Source organism: Manihot esculenta, chromosome 7 (genome assembly GCF_001659605.2).
Source record: "Manihot esculenta cultivar AM560-2 chromosome 7, M.esculenta_v8, whole genome shotgun sequence".
In the NCBI taxonomy this organism is placed as follows: domain Eukaryota; kingdom Viridiplantae; phylum Streptophyta; class Magnoliopsida; order Malpighiales; family Euphorbiaceae; genus Manihot; species Manihot esculenta.
The window spans coordinates 31,767,292-31,789,648 of NC_035167.2; the positions used below are offsets into that span (position 1 = coordinate 31,767,292).

Consider the following 22,357-nt stretch of genomic DNA (forward strand, 5'->3'; position numbering starts at 1 on the left):
TGTATAATATAATATAAATAAATAAATAAGGTCATAAATATTCTAGAAATACTTTCCTTTGAAAACAAAGATGAAGCATCACATTATATCTTGGGGTGTGAAGCAGCTTCTATAAAAGAAATGTGTAAAAGAACAGCAACGCGAACAAAACATGTAAACAAAAATTCAGCCTCCACAGAAGTTGATTTTATCAAAACGGCTATTGTTCTTTGAGGTTGCATTTAAAAGATTGCAAAGGCTTCAAAAAGGATACTTTATGGGTTCAGGCTGCATAGCTTTTTGCAGTAGTTCAGTCTGCTCCTTTACATGGACTTGGTAGAAACCAGTAGCTGTTGAAGCAGATGGAGCACGTCCAACATACTTGATGTCCTCTATAGATCCTCGTTCCAATTCCTTCATTGCAGTGCAAAGACGGGGTGCAATGTAACTGTATGCACCCATGTTCATTGGCTCTTCCTGGCACCAAACAATCTCGGCATCTATAAGAACAAAGTGAAAGAAAAAAAAAGGTGTCAAAAGGCATATTATCTTCGCAGTCAACAGAGAGAAGCTGCAAAGGGCCCTAAAAAAGTTCAACTGTTACACCATGGTTCTATTTGGCGTCATTATTGAGAAAAACGCTCTTTTAAATGTACAAGTTAGATATTAAATTTGACATGTTTTAGGCTTTTAGCATACTCCAAATAACAAAACACCACTTCCCTAACTATTGTTTTCAACATCTGAAATGGCGGTTTTAAAACGCACTCCTTTTGACCCAGAACCTCAATGCCTAAAGGGGTCAATGTTTGGTTTGGCAGATGGGGAGAGAGGAAAGAGAAGATGGAGGAAAAAGAACATAGTGAAGTGATGTGGGGCTTGATCGCTGAGGAAACAAGGGATCCAAGGTGTCCAATTTCAGGGCTGAAGCAGAACCAGCCAGACAGCCTGCAGCACTCCTCAGGGTGTGCTCAAGGCAGAATCCTCGGTCTGCCTCCACAACGCACTAGGGCATGTTCCCAGTCTGCCTACATGCCCTAAGGCGTGTCCCAGTGGAGTAACCCTCCTAGGTTTTTTTTTAATTTTTTAAATTACACATAACAAAATATTTTTTTTATTAGTTGGTCTTTTAATTTTTCTATTGGCCCCTTCAAGAATTTATAAAACCTTTTGATGAGTATAATAAATTTTAAATTTTCATTAATTGATCCCTCAAACTTGTAATTATTTCCTAAATAGTTTCCAATATATAAACTATAATTAAAATTGAAGCATCAAAATTAATTGTTTGTTACCAAATAAACACAACAGTTTATCTTAATTATTATTTTGAAATATTTATATTTATAAATGAAAATGTAGTTGATAATTTGTTTTTGAAATTAATGAAACTCAATCTAATAACAATATATCATATAATCTTATATTAATTTTCTTCTTATTCAAAATTAAAAAGTTATTTTATTTATATATGTATAATTATAAAAAGAATAAGTGATTTTATTTTTCTTATAAATTTTAGATTTATTAACTTAGATCATTTATTTTTGTATGATATATTTACTTTATATTTTACTTATTTTTAATTTTTTATATGATTTTACTTCTCTTACAAATTTAGAATTATTAATTTAGATTATTTATTTTGTCTAATATATTTACTTTATATCTTACTAATTTTTTATTTTTTATATCTCTTTTTATATTATTTTTCATATATTTAAGATTTGTATTTTTTTACTTTTTAACTCTATGAATTTTATAAAGAAATTTAGTCTAATATTTTCATATAAAATTAATTAAAATTATAATTATGTAATACTTATTGATTGTAAATTGTTTACATAATTTATTCAATAAAAATCTTATAATTAATTTGATTTTTTTATGTTTTCATATATAATTACCGAACATATGAAATCCAGTTGTTATGATATTACTGCTTTTAGTTTTAATTTTTTTAGTAATTTTAATTTTGTATTATCAATTTGATTAATTTTAATTTAATAATTAACTATACATTTATTGATAATTTGTTATCATTATTATAATATATATGCTATTTAATCAATCATATATGTTTTTTAGTTTTATTATTTTCTCATAATATCAATTCGATTCAGCAAGTATTTTTGAACTTGACTAAAAATTTGATGAATAAAACTTTTTGATGTAATTTATTAATAGCTATATATTTTTACTTGGCACCCTCAATAAAAATTTTCTGGTTCCACCCGGCGTGTCCCGCACGGTGGAGAGAGATATTTTGCTTTTTTGATCCAGATTTATTTTCTGAACACTTTTGCTTCATTTAGACTTCCTATTTAGCTGGCTATTATTTATAAATTAGTTTTTAGTGTCTTTTGTTTTATTTAGGAATTTTTTAATCATACTCTAGTTAGGACCAAACCTATTCCTAGTTTAACTAGGTATTTAATATGTTTTAACTTCCTAGTTAGTAGAGTTCTATTCCTATTCCGTTTATGGGAATTAAAACTATATAAATATTCTAGATTTTTACATGTATTTAGCAGCTTTTTGATTAATATAAATTTTAGGTTGAGTTTCTTCTCTCAAATTTTCACTTTCATGTATGAGTTTGTGTTATTCTTGTGAGCTTCATGCAACGTCATGAAGAAAGATATATTACCTTTTTTGGGATTGGATAGAGGTTAGGAAGGAAGGGCAAGCCTTCTTCTATATCAAACCCTCAAAATTAGAAGGATTGAATGGACCAGCTACTAATTACTCAAATTATTTCATTATCCCCATGATTTATGAACATATATATTTTTTTCTTCTATGGCATGCAGAAAATTGTAGATTCCACCCTTTCTTTCCTCATTTGATAGTTGAGCAAAAAATAGCAGAATACTAATAAACTATTTCACTGTATTGCAGATGAAAGTTAGAAAATGTTTTTATGCATTCTAACTTCTTATCAAGCTATATTTTAGAAAACATACTTGGATATCTCTTGAGCTCACGCTGGATGAGATCATATGGGAATGGACACAATTGCTCCACCCTACATATTGCAACGTCCTGAGCACTATTCTTTTTGCGCTCTTCATCAAGTTCGTAATAAACCTACAAGGGGTCAAATGTTAAGTATTAATATCTTATACATCTTCAGTATGAAAAGTATAAGAGAGAAGTAGGCAATAGCTGAAAGCACGACACACCTTTCCAGAGCAAAGAACCAGGCGTCTGATACCCTTTTCAAGATCAGAGTGGTCATTCTGATCCTTTATGAGACGCTTAAATCTAGTACCCTGTTTGTCAAAGCCCGGGTGCCCTTGGACATCATCAAACTCAGATAGGTTTGATTTGCAATCCTTGTGACGGAGGAGGTTTTTGGGAGCCATCACAACAAGGGGCTTACGGAATCCCCTGTGTAGCTGGAAAATAAAACTAGAGAACATGAGAAAATGAAGATGTTCATCTTCAAGAGGTTGTTTCATCAGACAATTAATTGATTGCACCCACCTGGCGCCGCAAGACATGGAAGTAATTAGCAGGGGTTGTAACATTTACAACTTGCCAATTACATTCCTGGATTTGCTTCCGAAGAGTTGGGTCCATTTCAGGAATGACATAAGGATTGTCATCACTCATCTGAAAAAATAAAAGAATGCACAAGCGTATTAGTTGTACTGTTTTGGAATCCCAACCAGGTACATTTGCAGATCTTAGAAGAAAACAATATATAGCAGAATATAAATCATGAATTCAACAAACTAAAGTAGTTTGTGACGAAAAATCAGACTCAAGGCGGAAAAATGAGAATTGGATTCCACAGAAAGTATCAATTAGCAATTGTATTGGCCCTTCAGTGATCAGAATGATGTGAAAAACCAAACTGTCAACCTCTCACAGGACTGGCTTGTGCAAGAATGAAATTAAACTGAATTCCTTCAACAAATTTCGACCCTTGAGCACCCAATCAATGCCTAAAATGAAGCAAAGAAATGCAAGCAAGGTAGACATGCAAATATATTATCTTCAACAAAATAGCAGCAATCATAACATCCATGTATTTTCTTTTTCAGGGGGAAAAAAACAACAACAAAGCAAAGAAACAGAATGGACTGGAAGTTATTAGAGCATATCAAGGTGCAATACAATTCATTTGCAGGGGAATACCTGAAGGAAGCGTTCCAATCGTGCACTTGAATGTTCAGGACCCTGACCATCATATCCATGAGGAAGAAGCACAACAAGCCCAGTTTGTCGTAACCACTTTGATTCACCGCTACTAAGAAACTGATCAAATATCACTTGAGCCCCATTGGCAAAATCACCAAATTGAGCTTCCCAGATTACCAATGAATTGGGATTTTCCATCGAGTAACCCAATTCAAATCCAAGAACGCCAAACTCTGAAAGAGAACTGCAGAAACAAATATGTTGCTCTAATTACTAACAAAAATAACCTACATAACCCAATTCAACAAGATTTTGGGAATCTCCATCATTCCTCAAGCAAGCAGGGATAAAATAACCTTTTTCACCACAGCACTGTCATTTTAAAATAACTAACCAACTTAAGTTCCAAGGATGCTCAAGCTAAGTTCAATTATTTTATTCCACAGAAGTTATGCAATGAAAACATGTCAAATAGTAGTACCTGTTACTGACAGTAAACATCTCCTCGTTTTGGTTCATGATAACATGGTCCAGAGGGCAATACTTCTCCCCAGTTTCTTGATCATGAACTACTGAATGTCGGTGACTAAATGTACCTCTTTCAACGTCCTGGCCACTCAATCTAACATGATTACCTTCTACAACCAAAGTGGCAAAAGCAAGAGCTTCTGCAAGTGCCCAGTCAATTCCTTCCCCAGTTTCAATCATTTGTGCACGTTGTTCATAAACCTTCTTTACAGCTCTGTGAGGCTTAAAATTATCTGGAAAAGTTGTGATTGCCTTACCAACATTCTTCAAGATCTCAGGTTTCACCCTGCATAACAGCATAATAGTTTAATGAAGAAATGCTTAAGTTAGAGACAGCCCCCATATTCAAATCGGGTAAGGATGCTGGCATACCCAGTGTTTCGGATACGTGAAATCTGCTCAGGTGACTTAAACCCAGCCCAATGAGATGAAAGCCAATCTCTTCTTTTAGGAACATAATCTTTGCTTGCCAAGAATTCTTCATTGAGTATCTTATTGACCTTCTCTTGTATCTTCAGAATATCTTCCTCACCCACCTGGCTGGATTCTAAAAGTTTCTTTTGATAAATCTCAAGAGATGAGGGATGATTTCGAATTACCTGCTCACCAAACCAAATAAGAAGTGTGAGAAGTGATCTTGACACATCTGAAGGCAGAATTTGAACAGATGCTACTACCTACTTGTGGAAAATCAGGGTGTTATACACCCAAGATAACAAAGTAAAGGACATCACAGAATGGAGGAAAAAGGTGATTATACCTAACAAGAAAAGTGAAATTCTAGCAAACTTGGGCATGGGGAAGGAGAAAAAAGGGGAAGGAGGGAGGCAAAAGGAGTTCTGGACTTCTAGTTCACGTGAAAAATAGAATGCTAACCTGATACATTTTGGGTTGAGTGAAAGATGGCTCATCAATCTCATTATGCCCAAATCGACGGTAACACACCAAATCAACCACAACATCTGAATGGAAAGTCTGGCGCCACTCAGCCGCAAGCTCACAGGCATGAACAACTGCCTCCACATCATCGCCGTTAACATGGAAAATGGGAGCATTCAAAGCCTTGGCAACATCTGTACAATACTGTGAAGATCTGCCAGCCCTTGGATCAGTAGTGAAAGCAACTTGGTTATTCACCACAATGTGTATAGTTCCACCAGTAGTGTAGCTTGGCAGTGCACTAAGATGTAGAGTTTCATAAACTACACCTTGTCCAGCAAAGCTACCATCACCATGAATCAAAACTCCCATGTTTTTTGTCCTGTGTTCATCATTGGAGTAATACTGCTTAGCTCTGGTTTTCCCAATAACAACAGGATCGACAGCTTCCAAGTGACTAGGATTTGCAACCAATGACAGATGGATTCTCTTCCCACCTCTGGTTGGACGATCATAAGAGGTTCCCAAGTGATATTTCACATCACCAGTTCCTGTGTAGAGACCAACTTCATCTACAGGCTTTGTACCACCACTGAACTCACTAAATATTTGTCGGAGTGGCTTCCGAACAACATTACCAAGAACATTTAATCTTCCTCTATGGGGCATCCCAATAACTATGCTTTCAACACCAAGATCTGCTGCTCTATCAAACATCTCCTTCATACCTGGAATAAGGGTCTCCCCACCTTCAAGTCCAAACCGCTTGGCCGTTGTCCACTTGGTGGCCAAGAAGTTCTCAAATTGTGTACTCCATATTAGCCTATCAAGAATAACTTCACGGCGCTGGCGATTGTACTGCATAGGCGTTGGAGTTTCAATCTTGTCTCTTAACCAGTTACATTTATCATGATCTGCAATGTGCATGTACTCAAAACCAATGCTCCCACAATAAGCCTGCTCAAGCCGGGTCAATATGGACCTAAGGGTCCGCACTGGACGATTTTCAGACAAAAACCCAGACATTCTCCACACTCCTAAAAAGAATTCTCTATCAAGGTCAGCTTCTGTGAACCCATAAAGTGCTGGGTCTAAATCCTCTGGAATTTCTCTTTCTTCCAAGCCCAAAGGGTCCAACTTAGCTTTCATGTGACCATTGACTTGGTAAGCCCTCACAAGTAACAGCAAACGCATACTCTCCTGAATTGTCTGGCCTGAAATTCCAGGGGACGTGGCTGCCTGACCGACAAAATTTCTAAAGAAATTGTCCCACGACTCGTCCACACTATTCGGATCAGCTTCCCAAGCTCGTTGTAACTCCTCCAAGTAAACACTACTGGTTCCATCTAAGAAGCTATCAGTTAGCCTGGAGAGGGGCACCGGACGAGGGACAGGTGCAGTTTGTGCCTTGGACTTAAAAACAGTGGTATGGAAATATCGACTTTGAGAAGGAATGATCCGTGTTCTAGTTGTGTATGATCCACTCTGTGATAAAGTCCTTCTAATGGCAAGCCTTGCCACGCTAGTGCCAGCTCTAAACCACGCCATAGAGAACAATGCACACTGTTAAATGCCACAAATTTGTCAAAGATTGCAACCTCCGGATTAAACTTCAAGCATAAACATATGCACCTTCTCTTGTAGAAAAAAACGCCTGTTATAAAAGAAAGTTCTAAACCCCAAAAAAAAAGTTAAACATACCCGATAATAGAGCTTATTAACCTAACATCTCAATCGACTGTACGACTGTCAGAACATTTTCCAAGTATGATTATGCGGTTAACATAAAAATATAAAGATGGGGGGAAAACATAATATGTCAATGACAAATTAATTTGGATATAGAGATTAGTGATATAAAGTTCCAGATTAAAAAACATCCAGAGAGGATAGCGGTAATAAAAATCGAGTAAATGTACAAAAAAATAAAAAAGCTTCCAGAACCAAAATCTCCTATTCAACTAAAGCATAAATAGCAGAACCAGAAACATCATTTTTTCCATTTGTTGGTTTCACTGAACTCCTCCAATCCCAGCAACCAAACATAGTTAATCACATGCAAGCAAATAATCAGTTAATCAAGAAACGAAATGCAGATCACACAGATGGAGAAGCAGATTTGAAAGAAAATAACAAATGGAAATGCAGTGATCAGAGACGAGGAATGAGAACGTTACCGGCGCGCGCGCGAGACAGAGAGAGAGAGAGGTAAAATGAAAAACCTAATGGCTGCTCAGAGATGGCTGTGTTGAATCCAAGTGTGATGGCCACTTTCCATTTTTATTATTTCCTGTGTTTTCCTGTACTCTGGAAGCTGGAAATTGAATTTTCTTTTATTTGTTTATTATTATTATTTGTTGAAAGCTGTTTAGTTTTGACTGGGGCCTGGTTTGCTGATTCAAATCAGAGCCAACCCTAGACTCTTACACGTTTTAATAATATTTTATTTGAATATATATATATTTTTTTTATTTATAGCATTCACACCTTTTTTATTAAAAAAATCCCCCACACAAAAACTTACTATATATAGAAAATTTTATTAATTAATCTATTAATTTTAAAAATTACTTTAAAATTTTTAAAAATATTTACTAATTAATTTTTAATGTTAAAGATATTTTATACTCCTCATAAATATTTAATAAATGTTTTAAAATTTTAAAAATATATTAATATATTTTTAAAATTAAAAATTCAATTAATAAATTTTTTATATTATAAATTAAATAATAATTTTTCCATACTAGTCAAGGCATTTAAACATCTCTAAATTTTATTGAGATATCTAATTACATTTAAAATTAATTTTTTATTCAATCTATTTACTAAAAAATTAAAATAATAATTTTCAATAATGAATACTACTTTAAATTTTAATATTAAAATTATTTATTATAATTTTTAGTGTTAGAATTAACCTGTAAATATTATTATTATTTCAATTTTTTGTTAAAATGAGCTAATTTAGTCTTAAATTAAAACATTTGAGTAAAGTCAAAACAAAAATAATTAGACATTATAGATTAAAAATAGAAATTCATCCTTTTAAAATTTTATAAAATTTACTAATTGGTCCTTCACTATTATGATTTGGTCCCTGCATTTTGAAAATTAGACCATCTAATCCTGTAATTTTGATTCTGCCCAAAATTAAAAGCAAATTACCGTTAATTTAAATGAAAAGAAAAACATATCCAACACTTAATTAAAATTATTATTAATGGGTGAACATGATCTCCCCATAAATCTACAGAATGACTAGCCTCTTTAAACAATTAGCTCAACAATAGGCAGGAAGATCAAATGCTCATAAAAAACTAAAAGGAAAATGAGAAATATCATAATATCAGAAGAAATGAGCTAAATTTTTTGATTATCTATCTACATCAATGCCAGTCAAATGAATTCAAGCCCCAAAGTAGAGCAAGTGTCAAAAGAGTGTCATAATAAATTCCACATATTAAGCAAATAAATACTGCCTTCAACACACTAAGCTTGGTAATTAGGAAAAATAATAAGGGCACAGATATCTGGCCCTGCACAATGTCATCAGAATCAATTTTATACCCCAGTTGGTGCCATTGGCATAACCTTCTCCTTCTCCTTCTCCTTTATCAGCCACAGCAACCTGACGTTTGAGCTGCTTGGTCTGGTTGGTTGACCTTGATTGTTTGAGGCTGCAGCACCAGGAGAAGTGGAGAAATATATCACTATTTGAAAAGAAATATATATAACTGAGGAAAAAGCAGGTAAAAGAAAGAGGAAATAACAAAAGAATCTCTTATCAGAAAGAGGGGAAGAAAAGAAAAGAAAAGAAAAAGTGGAAATATGAAGCTAAAATAAAAACAAAAAATTACATCAGCCTTGGAATCGGTTTCTGCAAGCCTTTGCTTGATATCCTTTGCAATTGAAAAGAAAACCTCATCCACATTCAAATTTGTCTTTGCACTCTGCAAAACATGAACTTTTGGTATCAACAGAGAAGCACAGATGAAGCTGTGAAGGTCCAACTTTGGCAGCATATAACTGATACTTACAGTTTCAAAGAACTTGATACCATACTCATCTGCAAGAGCTTTACCATTGGATGTAGGCACAGCCTAAGGAATGACACAGAATATCTTCCTCATCAACAGTGGATGGCACGCTCGCACACGCGTGCGCGCACACACACACACATGGAGAGACAGATTGAAATGAAACACCTAACTTTTATGGCATAACAATTTTAGATCAGCCACACACTCTTATTTCTTTGACACTTTTTGGGTGTGAAAGATTGTGGAAGAACACGTAAAGTTAGTTAAAGAACTTTGTCATAGAAAAGTTGATGGCTGATGCTCAATTGAAGAACTCAATAATATAATCTACCAGGCAAGGAAACAAGCATATCCTCTATATTTCCTTGACACTTTTTGGGCGTGAAAGATTGTGGAAGAGCACGTAAAGTTAGTTAAAGAACTTTGTCATAGAAAAGTTGATGGCTGATGCTCAATTGCAGAACTCAATAATACAATCTACCAGGCAAGGAAACAAGCATATCCTCTAGGTTACAGAAAACAATACCTACCCTTTTACTTTCATCCATATCTGCCTTGTTTCCCACAAGTACTTTGTTGACATTGTCAGTAGCATGTTGCTCTATATTGCAAATCCAGTTCCTAATATCTGATCATGAAGACAAGCAACATCTATAAGCATCAAGAAATGGTCGTATAAACATAGAAGAAAAAGTTATAGGATAAAAGAGAAGCTCCACTCTAACAAAGTTTTTGCATCACCCATCCAACCAAACAAGTGTGTAAGAATCAAACGGAAAACATATTTTCATTGATTACCAATAACAAGAAAGGGAAGTTGCAAGCAGTAGATAAGGTGATAAATCACCAACATTATGAGTAGCATATTCAACAAAGCTCTTCAAATTAAATATAGAGAAAAACATATAAGGTGAATTTACTGTTGAAAGATGATTCATCAGTAACATCATACACCAACAAAATCCCCATGGCTCCACGGTAATATGCTGCAGAAAAATATAAAGTACATGAGCAAAATCCAATTCAAATAAAAATGGGATTAGAAGTATTTAAATGAGAAAAAAACAAGCACATTAACTTTAACCTAGCCCTCTTCATGACATATGGCTCCAAATATCTTAGCAACCAACCAGCTCATCAACTTGATGGAATCATCTTATTTATACGAAATTCCCCATTTTCACTCAAAAGCTTTTATTTGAACAGTTTTTTCCCCTTTTGAGTTTTTTACCTTCAGTGTTTCCAAAATATTCTATTTGATTCTTATTTACATCAAATAGGCTCAACAGCAAGAACCCGGTGAGGTAACATTACAGTCTTGAAAGTTTCAAGGATATAAAATGCTAATGGCAGCATCTCTGAATACTTTGTTTCCCCAAAACAAAAAAAATAAATAAAACTTACAAATATTAGGTTTTATCTCAAACTTTCTGTAAAATGTTTTTTTTTTTTTTTAAAATAAAACAATCACTTCACGGAAAACATATTAGATTAACAGAAAGGATGATATTTCAAAAAATATATAAATAGAATATTTTAATAATTTATTAAAAATTTAAACTTCATGGTATTTATGTATTTTATTTCATAAATTTATGTAAAGGGATACACATTTTTTGTAGTAATTATTTTACAAAAAAAGTTTATCAAATTACTAAAAAAAAGTGACACTTAGTAGAAATATATAAAAAAAAAATAGTGATGCTTCACAAAAATAAAATAAGTAGAAATATATAAAAAAAAAAATAGTGATGCTTCACAAAAATAAAATAAAAGTATTTTTTTAATAAATAATATAACAAAATATGAGTTTTAAGTAATAATAATATTGTTATATTTTTATTATTAAATTAAGTAATTCAATTTAATGTTGTTATTTTAATATATTGTATTATATTAACTTAAAAATAAATAAATAAATAATATTATATATACATATTTTAAATAATTATTATCTTGCCGCTAATCTAATATATTTCTGTAAAGTTATTGCTTCACAAAAAATAATTATCACTTTACATAAACTTATATAAAATGGGGTAAATTATATGTTAGTCTCTGAGTTTTAACGTAATTAACAGATCGGTCCCTATATTTTTAAAATCGAACACTTAAATCCTTAAATAATCAACCCATCCAAATTGAAGGTCATTCCATCCATAATTCCGTTAGTCAACCGGTCAAAGAGAGGATAAATATTTCAAATACCTAAAATACCCTCATGAACACTTAAATCCTTTCCAATATAAATGAATAATTTTATATTATGTAAATTACGCTTTGGTCCCTAAATTTTAACATAATTGATGGATCAATCCTTATATTTTTAAAAATAAATCCTTAAATTCCTTTATATTTAATCCGTCTAAAATTACTCTAAATTTTAGCATAATTGATGGATCAGTCCTTGTAATTTTAAAACTAAATCCTTAAATTCCTTCATATTTAATCCGTCTAAAATTACATCCGTTATAGACATTAGTTCAAAACTAGTGAATAATCAATTTTCTTCTGAGTGTACAATTTCTTTCTAAAATACTCTTTATAAAAATTTACAACCTACTTGGTACTAGCTGGAGTTGTAAATATTTTCTGAAAGTTTTGAAGATATAAATATTGAAATATTTTAATGAATGAAAATTAAAGAACAAAAAGTTTTAAAAATTAGTTAAATGAGATATTATAGATAAAAGTTAATGGAAATTTAAGTGCTCTTTCAAATAAAAAAAATGAAGGATCAAAATGTTTAAATTATAATAAATGATGACAGACTGATTATAAAAGGATTTAAATATACACTTTTAAAAATATAGGGACAAATCTATTAATTATGCTAAAACTTAATTACTCAATTGTAGTTTATACATTTAAAAAGGGTAATAAAGATATTTCACACTTTTTAACAGCAAAATGAATAGAGGAACCTCTAATTTGAACAGACTGATTATAGAGGATTTAAGTGTTTGGTTTTAAAAATACAAGAATCAATCCGTTAATTATGCTAAAATCTAGGAACTAAAGTATAATTTACCTTATAAAATACAAAAATTCCGTGAAGTAAACATTGTTTTTGTGAACAAAATAACAATAGAAACTACTGATGCATTATATGAAAACTTTCAAATGCAAATAAGGTGAGCAGCATCTAGAAAACCATCCACACATTTTGAGAACAAAAGCCCACCAGGTCGAAGCCCAAAGACAAACCTGTTGTGATTGTTCGAAAACGCTCCTGACCTGCCGTATCCCAGATTTGCAATTTGATTCGTTTTCCATCAAGCTCGACTGTTCTTATTTTAAAGTCAATGCTGTTCAAAGAAGTAAATAAGTAGGATTAAAAAAAATGGAGACCATTTTAAATGAAGCTTTTATCTTTCAGCAGTAGACAAATGTATTCAACATATATGGACAGCCATACAGTAGAACCTACACAGCACAATTAGAAGTATAGCTGAAAGATTAATCAACTGCCTTCTAACTTAATGTGACTTGCCACAAAAGCTTTTAACAGTACTTAACAAGTCACTGGAAGTGAAACTAAATGGCAAACTGTACTTCAACAACTGCCAAAGATATTGACCAGTAAATCGCTTGAGCAGAACCTTCTGCTAAAGATCATTAACCAACTTCTCAAATTCAAAGTCCTATATGATATCATTGGCCTACATCTCAATATTCTCATCCTGCCAAATATCATTAGCCTACTTCTCAATATTCAAGTCAGAAAATGATGCTAAAATAGTTCTAAAACAAAGATAGCAGAGTTCTCAAAGATATCAACCCAATAGTGGTAATGAAACTGGTTGTAAAGGAACCATCAGAGAAACGCAGTAGCAGACAACTCTTCCCGACACCTGCAAAGTTACAAGAACAAGATTGTCAAATAATTACACAATAATAGCCAAGAGTTACCAAAGAAATCAACAAATAACGCCAGCATACAAGTACCAAATATTATCAATCTTCACATACTCATCTAAACTTCAAAGATCAGAGAGGGATAACAATTTCGAGAACAATAAGAACATGTAAAACTTCTGATTGTTCTCACAACACAGTACAAAACAACCCTGAGGATACCTACAAAAATATTAGCCATTTAGAGATAAAGAAAAACACAGATTATGCCCACATGCATGGTCCTAAATAATGATACACCTATTGTGTCTCAGAATTTCAAGGTAATGATCCATTATTTACTGTTTCATCTATGATGATTTGCAATTCATGGTGAGACGCATTTGAAACAGGTTATATGGGTGAGTTGGGAGGATAGATAACGTTTCACAGTTTCCTAACACCAAAAAGGTGGAGACTCTAGCATTCTTGGTTGAGTTATTGATTTACTTTTCATTTAATCATTTTGCTAATGGTTTAAAAGAATTCACCGAAATAGCAAGCAATTCATTCCCTTTCAGCCCAGTTCATCCCATTTCGATTTCACTGTTTTCATTTCTGAAACTGTTTCAGATTAACTTACTCAAAGCCCTGCTCGCATGGCAGGACTTAGCGGTCCAAAGTAAAGAAGAAAATGGAGTACCCTGCTATGCATCCAAAGCCTTTCAAGTCTCCAAAATAAGTACAGAGTTAGAAACTGATATTCCACAAAAACTACTGCATGGAGACTTATGCAACTCCAATGTCTAACATATTTTTTGAATCTTCAAAACCTAAATCCACTAATTTCCCTGCGATGCATGCAACTGAAAAATCTGATATGAGTGAGGCCGGCAACATCAAATGCCTTAGACTTCAGACTCAGCTTGGCTAGCAGGGAAGCCTTCATAGAGTTTCACTGATGCCGCAAAATCCAACTAACATAATACAAATGGACCACTGCCTTGCCTGAGTTCATTAGGCAATGCATGCCCGCACAGATTTTATAGGTACAACATACAGAAGCATAAACAAATCTTTTGTCAATAAAACAGTTATGCAGTAAAACTCATATCCGTATCCGTTTAGGAATCACAAAGAAACAAACTTTTCTTTCCATGTAAATAACATCGATAAAAAAAAAAAATTCCAAGCATAATCATCCAGACTAAGCCCCACAAAGCAACAATCCTCGCATAAAAAATAAGACCAAACCACATTAACACATGAACACGAGGGAAACATCAGCACATGCGTGACAAACTCGAAAATTTGGCATCCAAGGACAAAAAAAAAAGACCAGTACCCATTTGCTGAAACGACGAAAACCCCTATCGCTACATCACATTTCAAATCAATTAACCGAATGGCTTATCCCCAGAAACAAATCCAAACCAAACAGTGAGAAATAAAAACAACATAAAGGAAAGGGAAAGAGCAGCTGACTGACCGCTATCCCCAATCAAGAGAAGCTTAATCAAGTAATCGTAATCAGCACGAGCCCTTGCTGGTGGTGCAGCCATCGTTATCCTCCAAACGAATCGAATTCCCTCTGTTAACAAACAAAACTACAGATACATTTACAGATATAGAGAGAGAGAGAGACCGATATAAAGAGAGGGAGAGAGCAACCGTTAGGTTGGCCAAGCAAGAGAGAGACAGAGAGAGGGAGAGATGCAAAGATTGTCCCCAACGAGTTTGGGACTCCCTTGTCTCTCTCCGCGGATGTTACGTGGCTACATTTTCTTTCTTCTTGCATTTGTATCCTGCCAATTGGAGTGAACCTGTACTTTTCCTAGCGTACTTTTGCTCACACTTGATAGATTCTTCTTATAAAATGATTATATTCAGATTCTATACTTTTAATCTATTTAGAGAAATTTCTTCGACCAAAATAACTGGTTTAGAAAATTTTATAATTTAGTCTTTATAATTTGATAATGTTAATAAATGGATCCCTTGCCTTTTGAAATTTAACTATTAGTTTATATTTTACTTCCATTAAAATTAGAGATTTTTCGGTCTAAATCTGACATTTATTCGATTCAGAACATAAATTGAAACCAATTAATTAATTTTAATTTTTGAATTAAATCAAAACTTTAAATTAAAAGGCCGTTTATAGACCTCTCTTCTCTAAACTAAAATCAAAATTAGACTGAAATCCCTGGATTCAAATGAAGATTTAATTCTATTCTTATTTAATTTTAAATTTTTCAAATAAATTATTTTATAAAATTTTCATTTAAAATCCATACATAAATAAATTAAATTATAAATAATTAAGTTCAAGTTTTTATTTATAAAAATATTATTTTCATTTAAAAATAATATTATTTTGTTTTTATATTACGTAAATGGTACATTTTGTATGATTTATTTATTTAATTAAATATTAATTCAATAATATTTAAGACTTATATTTATTTTTTTTATATTTTTATTTAATTTTTTTCCTTTATTTTTTTAATAGAAATAGAATTATTGTTTAAAATTCAGACCTAATTAGAACTGAAATTAAAACTGTAAAAAACCGTAATTTCCATAAAATCGGACTAAAACTAGACTATAACCATCAAAAAATTATTACCGAACCATCATAAATCATGTCAATTTTGATTCGATTTATAAATCGAATCAAACCGTTGATTTAAAATGATAACTGACCTTTAACCATGTCTACCTATGTCCACTTTAGCTGTTAGTCTCCCTTATTTTATTTTATTTTTGAATCAAAGTCTCCCTTATTTTAATAGTCCAAGTAATTTTTAAAATTATTAAATTATCCTTGCTTCATTCTTTCTTTCTCTTTCTCTATATTGTTTCTTTCTTTCTCCCCTCCTTTTCTCCGGAAAAAGAGAGATCCAAACTCCAAATCTCATCGAGCGCAATTATTTCAACTATCAAAATCAGTAACCCACAAGCCATGGAGATAAAAGGATATGCTTACTTCTTTAAAATACTGAGATATGCTCACTGCTTTGGCCTTCACTCAAATAGTCAGTGAAAGATAACATTTATGATTGCGCTCTTTATTTTCGTTTGGTGTTTATTTAAATTGGTGTAATTGGTATAGTGATTGGAGATCTAAATGTGTTCGGTTTAGAATTTAGCACAAATTATAATAACTCATATATAAATACAAATATTTCTATTAGTATAAATAAATTAGATTTTGGGCCAGGTATAACGAATCAATTATAGAAAAATATGTGGAAATGATTAATAGTGATTAATACCTTCTATTTGTACATTTGTTTTATGAGGGAGCATGAGATACGATATCCTCCCAGTGATTTTTAACAACAAAGGTCTTTGTTTTAACCTACAAACATATCTATTTTCACAATATTTGATATGATTCGGTGCTCGCCCAAAATTTATTACATATTGGTGGCTTATTGTTGGTTCACGTGACGACACCCTTACAATTAAAATACACATATGTTATGACTTAACTACTTATGATGTGGAGGCAAGGTCGAAAGTAGAAAATATGTCTGATTTAGTAAAGGCTCGCTCCGTGGAACTAGCCACGTCTCTTAGAACATTTTATTACCATTGAAAAACGTTATAAAATAAATCCATAGAAGACCTACTATCACGAAATCTCTTTTCCACTAGCTGGTGTCAATCGAATTTTTAGGAATACTACTAATTTACCTTCTTTTCTTACAGCATAAAAGTAACTTGAACATAGGTTCAAGGTACACATTCTTACATACCTCTTCTACGCTAGATATATCTATTACACTTGCTCTTTCTAGCAATTTACTGACTTAAGCATTGGAGTGGTTACCTATAGGCTCCAACCACCTCACTCTCTCTCTTTTGTAAATTGACCAATCACAGTTCAACTTATTTTCAGCCACATCATTTGATTCCGTTGCTAGAAAATTCATTGAATTCTTTCTATTCATTTAGATTAAATCCAGTTTTCTATTCATTTTCTCTCAAAAACACTTTTTCATTTCCCTCTACTCTTAAAATGGTTGACAACATGCAAGTTGATACGGATCCAATAAGACAAATTTCTAACAATGATGTGAAGCAAACTTATATCATTTAAATGGATCTAAAAAGAGTTCAAAATCATATTCATATGATCCATATACATTTGGGCGTGCTTTAACTTATATGGGGCAGATTTGGTGCAACACTTGCAATCATAGGCTTAGGGAGCCTAATCAAACCTATGGGCCAAAACTACACAAAAAGAAGCCTAAAGTGAAGATCAAGAAAGGTTTTTATGAAGATTCAGCTTTGTTATGATGGACTTGCTATGTTTTATTATTTAAACACTTGTTTTATTTTGGTTTTGCTTGGGCTTGTATTCTAGCTATATTTTATCTTTTAAGTTTTAGAGTGTTAGGCCATGTTTTGGACTTATGTTTTAATACTTATGTGTTTGATGTGTTATTTTAGTGTGTGATCCATATACATTTGGGGTGTGCTTCAACTTATATAGAGCAGATTTGGTGCAACACTTGCAATCATAGGTGTAGGAAGTCTAATCAAACCTATGGGGCAAAGCTACACAAAAGGAAGTCTAAAGTGAATATCAAGAAAGGTTTTTATAAAGATTCAGCTTTGTTATGATGGACTTGCTATGTTTTATTATTTAAACACTTGTTTTATTTTGGTTTTGCTTGGACTTGTATTCTAGCCATATTTTATCTTTTAAGTTTTAGAGTGTTGGGCCATGTTTTGGATTTATGTTTTAATACTTATGTGTTTGATGTGTTATTTTAGTGTGTGATTGGGCTTGGGTCTTGTGTGTGGTTCAGTCAGGCCTAAGAAGAGTGTCTTAGGGTTTTATTTTCTCTCCTTACTATATAAGGATAAGAAACACTTGTAAGAGGCATCTTTGAATCTAAATTTTCAAAATTCTTTTTTCATGACTTTGGCGTGCATTGCTTTGAGTGAGAGTGAGGATTTGCTTTCATCAATTGCACTAAGAATCTTGGCTAACTTATCAACTATTCATTGTAACGTTTGTCAGATTCTTATCTAAATCCTTCAATCATTGGTGTTTAATCTTGGCTAACTTATCAACTATTCGTTGTGACGTTTGTCAGATTCTTATCTAAATCCTTTGATCATTGGTGTTTTAGCTTCTCTAAGTGTGGGGTGCTATAGGAGGTGGATTTATCAAATCTTTGGATTTCATATCTACTTGTGTGTGTGGAATTGAGGCTTGTGCCATAGGGTTCCACATCACAAGTTACTACTAAGTTTGTTGCCAACAAAGGAGCCCTCGTCTCTACCACCCCTGGTAGTGGATAGAACACTCATTCTTTTATCAATGAGGCAGACCTCAATAATCTGAATAATGAGCAGATACTCCAATATATCAAGAAGTTGTAAACAACTCTCGAGCAATACAAAGTCCAGGAGGAAGCCTCATTTATGGCTTCCAAAATAAGGGAGGAAGCGTCCTTCGAGACCCTGAGTATTCAGACGAAAGCGATCCAGACATAGTCTAGAGGGAAGGCCAAGCTGGAGGATGAAGAGTCATCGGACAAGGCCTCAAAAGACGTCAAGTGGAAGCTGGTCCATATTATATAAAGGTACCAGAAGGAGCAAGAGGAAGACTATGGCCTGAACGATGCTTCGCCCCTGTCAGAGGAAATCCTTGCAGAGACCTTTCCTACAAAATTCAAGCTGCCTAGTTTGGATAAATATAATGGGACATCATACTGTAGGAGCCATCTAGTTATCTTCCGAACTAAAATGCAGTTCTAGGATGTCAACAACTTTGTATTGTACCGAGTCTTTCCATCCACTCTCACAAGTTTGGCCTAGAAGTAGTACCAACATTTGAGTCCAAGTTCTATTAATAACTTCACTCAACTTACTATGCTTTTTAAGTCTAAATTTATGACCTGTATCCCTCTAAAAAAGCTCTCCTCAGACTTATGAAAAATTTGGCAAGGTAAGAGTGAGCCTTTAAGGAGTTTAATCTCACATTTCAATGCTGAAGCAATACAAATAGAAGAGCTAAATCATGAAATAGCATGCGAGGCTTTGAAAAAAGGAACACAGACTATAAAATTTATGGACTCTTTGATCAAAAATCCAGCAGCCACTTATCAACAACTGATAGATAAAGCTCAAAATTATATACGGCTGGACCATGAAGTCCAGGCACTAAGAGAGGATAAAAAGATAAGCTAAAGTAAAATTCAAAAACCAAATAGGCAAGGCTATGAAAGAGATCGAAAGAACTATCCCGTATCACGAGTGAAAGACGATCGAGATAAGCATAGAAATTATACACCCTTGAATAACTTACGTACACATATCCTGCTGTGGATCAAGAAAAATGATAAAGAGGTTAGATGGTCTTCCAACGCCCTATCCAAATAAAGCAAGCAGGCGCGACAGGACCAAATATTACTGATTACATGAGAATCACGGACACACAACTGAAGTATATCGATAGTTAAAAGATGAAATTAAAAGGTTGATAAGAGATGGCACACTCTGAAAGTTCACCATAAAAAGATAAGAAAGAAAGGAGGTCAAAACCTGAGAGAAGAGTACCGATTAATTCTGATAAAAATGAAACTGTAGGGGTTATTCACGTAATTACAAGGGAACCAAGTGGCAATAAAGGAACAAGTACTTATTAGGATGGGCGTCTAAAAAAATAAGATGTCATAACTATTTGATTCCTGAGTCAAACCCCAAGTCTTTAATGTAGGGGATCTAGTCCTTAAGTTACCTAATGTAACAGGTGGGGACGTCGGGTCTGGTAAGTTGCACGAGAATTAGAAGGGACCATATAAGGTCTCCAAAGTTATTCATACTGATGCTTATAAATTGGCCAAGTTAGATGGTCATGTTATTTTCCATTCTTTGAATATTTATAATTCATAAAAATGTTATCAATAAAGTTGTGATGTATTTTTCAATTCTTTTGGTGATTGAATTATCAAACACGATGAATTGACGAAAGCATTGGGTCAATGTACAAGTGCCACAAGGTGGGTAACTGCCAGGTGATTCTTCGGGGAATTATCAAACACGATGAATTGACGAAAGCATTGGGTCAATGTACAAGTGCCACAAGGTGGGTAACTGACAGGTGATTCTTCGGCTATTAGTCCTAAGAAATAATAATTAAAAACAGGTTTCTGCTAACAAGTACCACAAAGTGGGTAACCGTCAAGTGAGCTACAAGATGGGTAACTGTTAGACGAAACTTAGAGTGTTAGTTCCAAAAAACAGTAATTAAAGGCAAGTTTATGCCAAAAAAGAGCCACAAGACAGGTAACTGTCAGGCGAATCTTCGGGTGTTAGTTTCAAAAGTCAATAATTAAAAGCAAGCTTCTGTCAAAAAAGCTCCACAAGGCAGGTAATTGTCAGGCGAGCCATAAGGCGGGTAATTGACAGGGCAAATTTTCGAAGGTTAGTCCCAAAAGACAATAATTAAAGGCAAGTTTTTGTCAACAAGCACCACAAGGTGGGTAACTGCCAGGCAAGCCACTAGGCGGATAACTGCTAGGTGAGTCTTCGGATGTTAGTTCTCAAAGACAATAATTAAAAGCAAGTTTCTGCTAAAAGGCACCACAAGGCGGTAACTGCTAGGTGAGTCTTTAGATATTAGTCTCAAAAGACGATGATTAAAGCAATTTTTCCCAAAAAAATACCAGAAAGTAGGCAATCGCTAAGCGAATCTTCGAGTGTTAGTCCAAAAAGACAATGACTAAGGTAATTTTTTTGCCTAAGGCCACAAGGTGGGAAACTATTAGGCAAGAAATCAGATGTTAAGTCCCATTTTGGTGGAGTTAAAATGTCTTTATTAGATGACAAAGCTCGGGTATGTAATTCTTATAGTCTTATTCCGAGTATCAACTCTTGTTAGCAGTTAGGAGTTCAATAGTCCAGCAGAAACTGCAAGAGTGACAGCTGTAGATGGAGGAGGAGGCAACACAATGATCTCTTTCACACGTCGTGCCTGCTTTGGAGGTGGTGCTGATGTGCCTGGATGGTTCTTCCCTTACGAGCAGCACCGTTAGGCGAGTATTCGAGTGCTATTACCACACTATTATTAAACTTTATTTTTTGCCAAGTAAATACCATAAAATGGGGAACCGCCAATTAGCAAAAATCCAAAAGCTCGAAAAAATGAACAAATATAAATATATTTCTGTAATACCCGGCGAGACGCCGGCATCAAAATTCTGACTTTCCGGCGGAAGTTCCGTTAGAATCTGGATTTGAGGATGTCGGAGCCTTCTAGAAGGGTTTAAAAAGAGGTTTTCAAAATATTTTTAAGTGTTTTATGGTTTTGAATGCAAAGGAATTGGGTTTTGAAAGGGAAAAGACCAAGGGGAGAAATTGCAGGTTTGGCCGCCGAAGGATAAGTTCGGCCGCCGAACATTGCAGGGTTTAGCCCCGCGAAGGTGAAGTTTGGCAGCCGAACGTTGCATGAGTTTGCATGCAGCTTAGGCCGCCGAAGGAAAGGCGGTTGGCCACCTATAAAAGCCCCGTTGACCGGAAATGGAGTGTATTTCACTCTCTTTTTGTGCAAGGGTAGGTTCATGCTCTCCTTGGGGTGTTTTCATGGTTTCTCTTCAAATCTTTTAAGGTTTTCATGAGTTTTCTCCTTGTTTTGAAGAGTTGTGAGCTTTGAGCACGATTTTAAAGTTTGGAGACTTGTGGAGCTTGGATCTCCATATCTTCACGTTTGGGGTCACACCAACTCTTGTTCTTCAAGAGGTAAGTGTAGATCCTTCGTTTTTATGAAGTTTTAAGTGAGTTTTATGGAGGTTTATGGGTAGAGATGCATGTTTAGGGTAAAGTGGGTTTTTGGCTAATTTGTGGTCAAAGCATGCTTATGTGTTTAGATGTGTTGTTTGTTGGGGTTGTAAGTTAGTTTTGGACCCCTTTGTGCC

At 33.9% G+C, this 22,357-nt stretch overlaps 2 protein-coding genes across 6 annotated transcripts; both read right to left on the reverse strand.

The window, feature by feature from the left end:
- On the reverse strand, window positions 1-7,867 carry LOC110619690 (2-oxoglutarate dehydrogenase, mitochondrial). 3 transcript variants are annotated; one of them, XM_021763230.2, is made up of 9 exons: window positions 7,713-7,867; window positions 5,533-7,098; window positions 5,029-5,255; window positions 4,610-4,942; window positions 4,126-4,372; window positions 3,469-3,597; window positions 3,165-3,380; window positions 2,946-3,069; window positions 1-479 (listed from the first exon to the last, which is right to left on the reverse strand). In XM_021763230.2, the coding sequence occupies exons 2-9, from the start codon at window positions 7,081-7,083 to the stop codon at window positions 241-243; spliced, it is 3,066 nt and encodes a 1,021-aa protein (XP_021618922.1). In that variant the 5' UTR covers window positions 7,084-7,098; window positions 7,713-7,867; the 3' UTR covers window positions 1-240. The 3 variants fall into 3 exon arrangements, with proteins under 3 accessions (XP_021618922.1, XP_021618924.1, XP_021618923.1); XM_021763232.2 differs by having other exon boundaries at window positions 5,533-7,189; XM_021763231.2 differs by having other exon boundaries at window positions 5,533-7,207.
- Window positions 7,868-8,856: 989 nt separating this feature from the next.
- On the reverse strand, window positions 8,857-15,243 carry LOC110618514 (ras-related protein RABE1a). Of its 3 annotated transcripts, none has more exons than XR_006351137.1 (9): window positions 15,087-15,243; window positions 14,905-15,006; window positions 13,360-13,432; window positions 12,786-12,886; window positions 10,499-10,564; window positions 10,109-10,206; window positions 9,576-9,747; window positions 9,396-9,488; window positions 8,857-9,215 (listed from the first exon to the last, which is right to left on the reverse strand). XR_006351137.1 is itself a non-coding variant. In XM_021761657.2 (9 exons), the coding sequence occupies exons 1-9, from the start codon at window positions 15,211-15,213 to the stop codon at window positions 9,153-9,155; spliced, it is 786 nt and encodes a 261-aa protein (XP_021617349.1). In that variant the 5' UTR covers window positions 15,214-15,239; the 3' UTR covers window positions 8,857-9,152. The 3 variants fall into 3 exon arrangements, 2 of the variants coding, with proteins under 2 accessions (XP_021617349.1, XP_021617350.1); XM_021761657.2 differs by having other exon boundaries at window positions 9,576-9,638; window positions 15,087-15,239; XM_021761658.2 differs by lacking the exon at window positions 9,576-9,747 and having other exon boundaries at window positions 15,087-15,241.
- Window positions 15,244-22,357: the final 7,114 nt, after the last annotated feature.

Bases quoted from the DNA above. Each gene is read 5' to 3' on its own strand.
- LOC110619690 (XM_021763230.2), bottom strand. From the start codon at position 7,083: ATGGCGTGGTTTAGAGCTGGCACTAGCGTGGCAAGGCTTGCCATTAGA. The intron at 3,598-4,125 runs GTATTCCCCTGC...TTATTTTTTCAG, and splicing joins GATTGGAACGCTTCCTTCAG to ATGAGTGATGACAATCCTTA. The intron at 3,070-3,164 runs GTGTGTCGTGCT...GACCCCTTGTAG, and splicing joins TGGTTCTTTGCTCTGGAAAG to GTTTATTACGAACTTGATGA.
- LOC110618514 (XM_021761657.2), bottom strand. From the start codon at position 15,213: ATGCAAGAAGAAAGAAAATGTAGCCACGTAACATCCGCGGAGAGAGAC. The intron at 13,433-14,904 runs GTCAGTCAGCTG...GTAACTTTGCAG, and splicing joins TCTCTTGATTGGGGATAGCG to GTGTCGGGAAGAGTTGTCTG. The intron at 10,207-10,498 runs GTAAATTCACCT...CTTCATGATCAG, and splicing joins TGATGAATCATCTTTCAACA to ATATTAGGAACTGGATTTGC.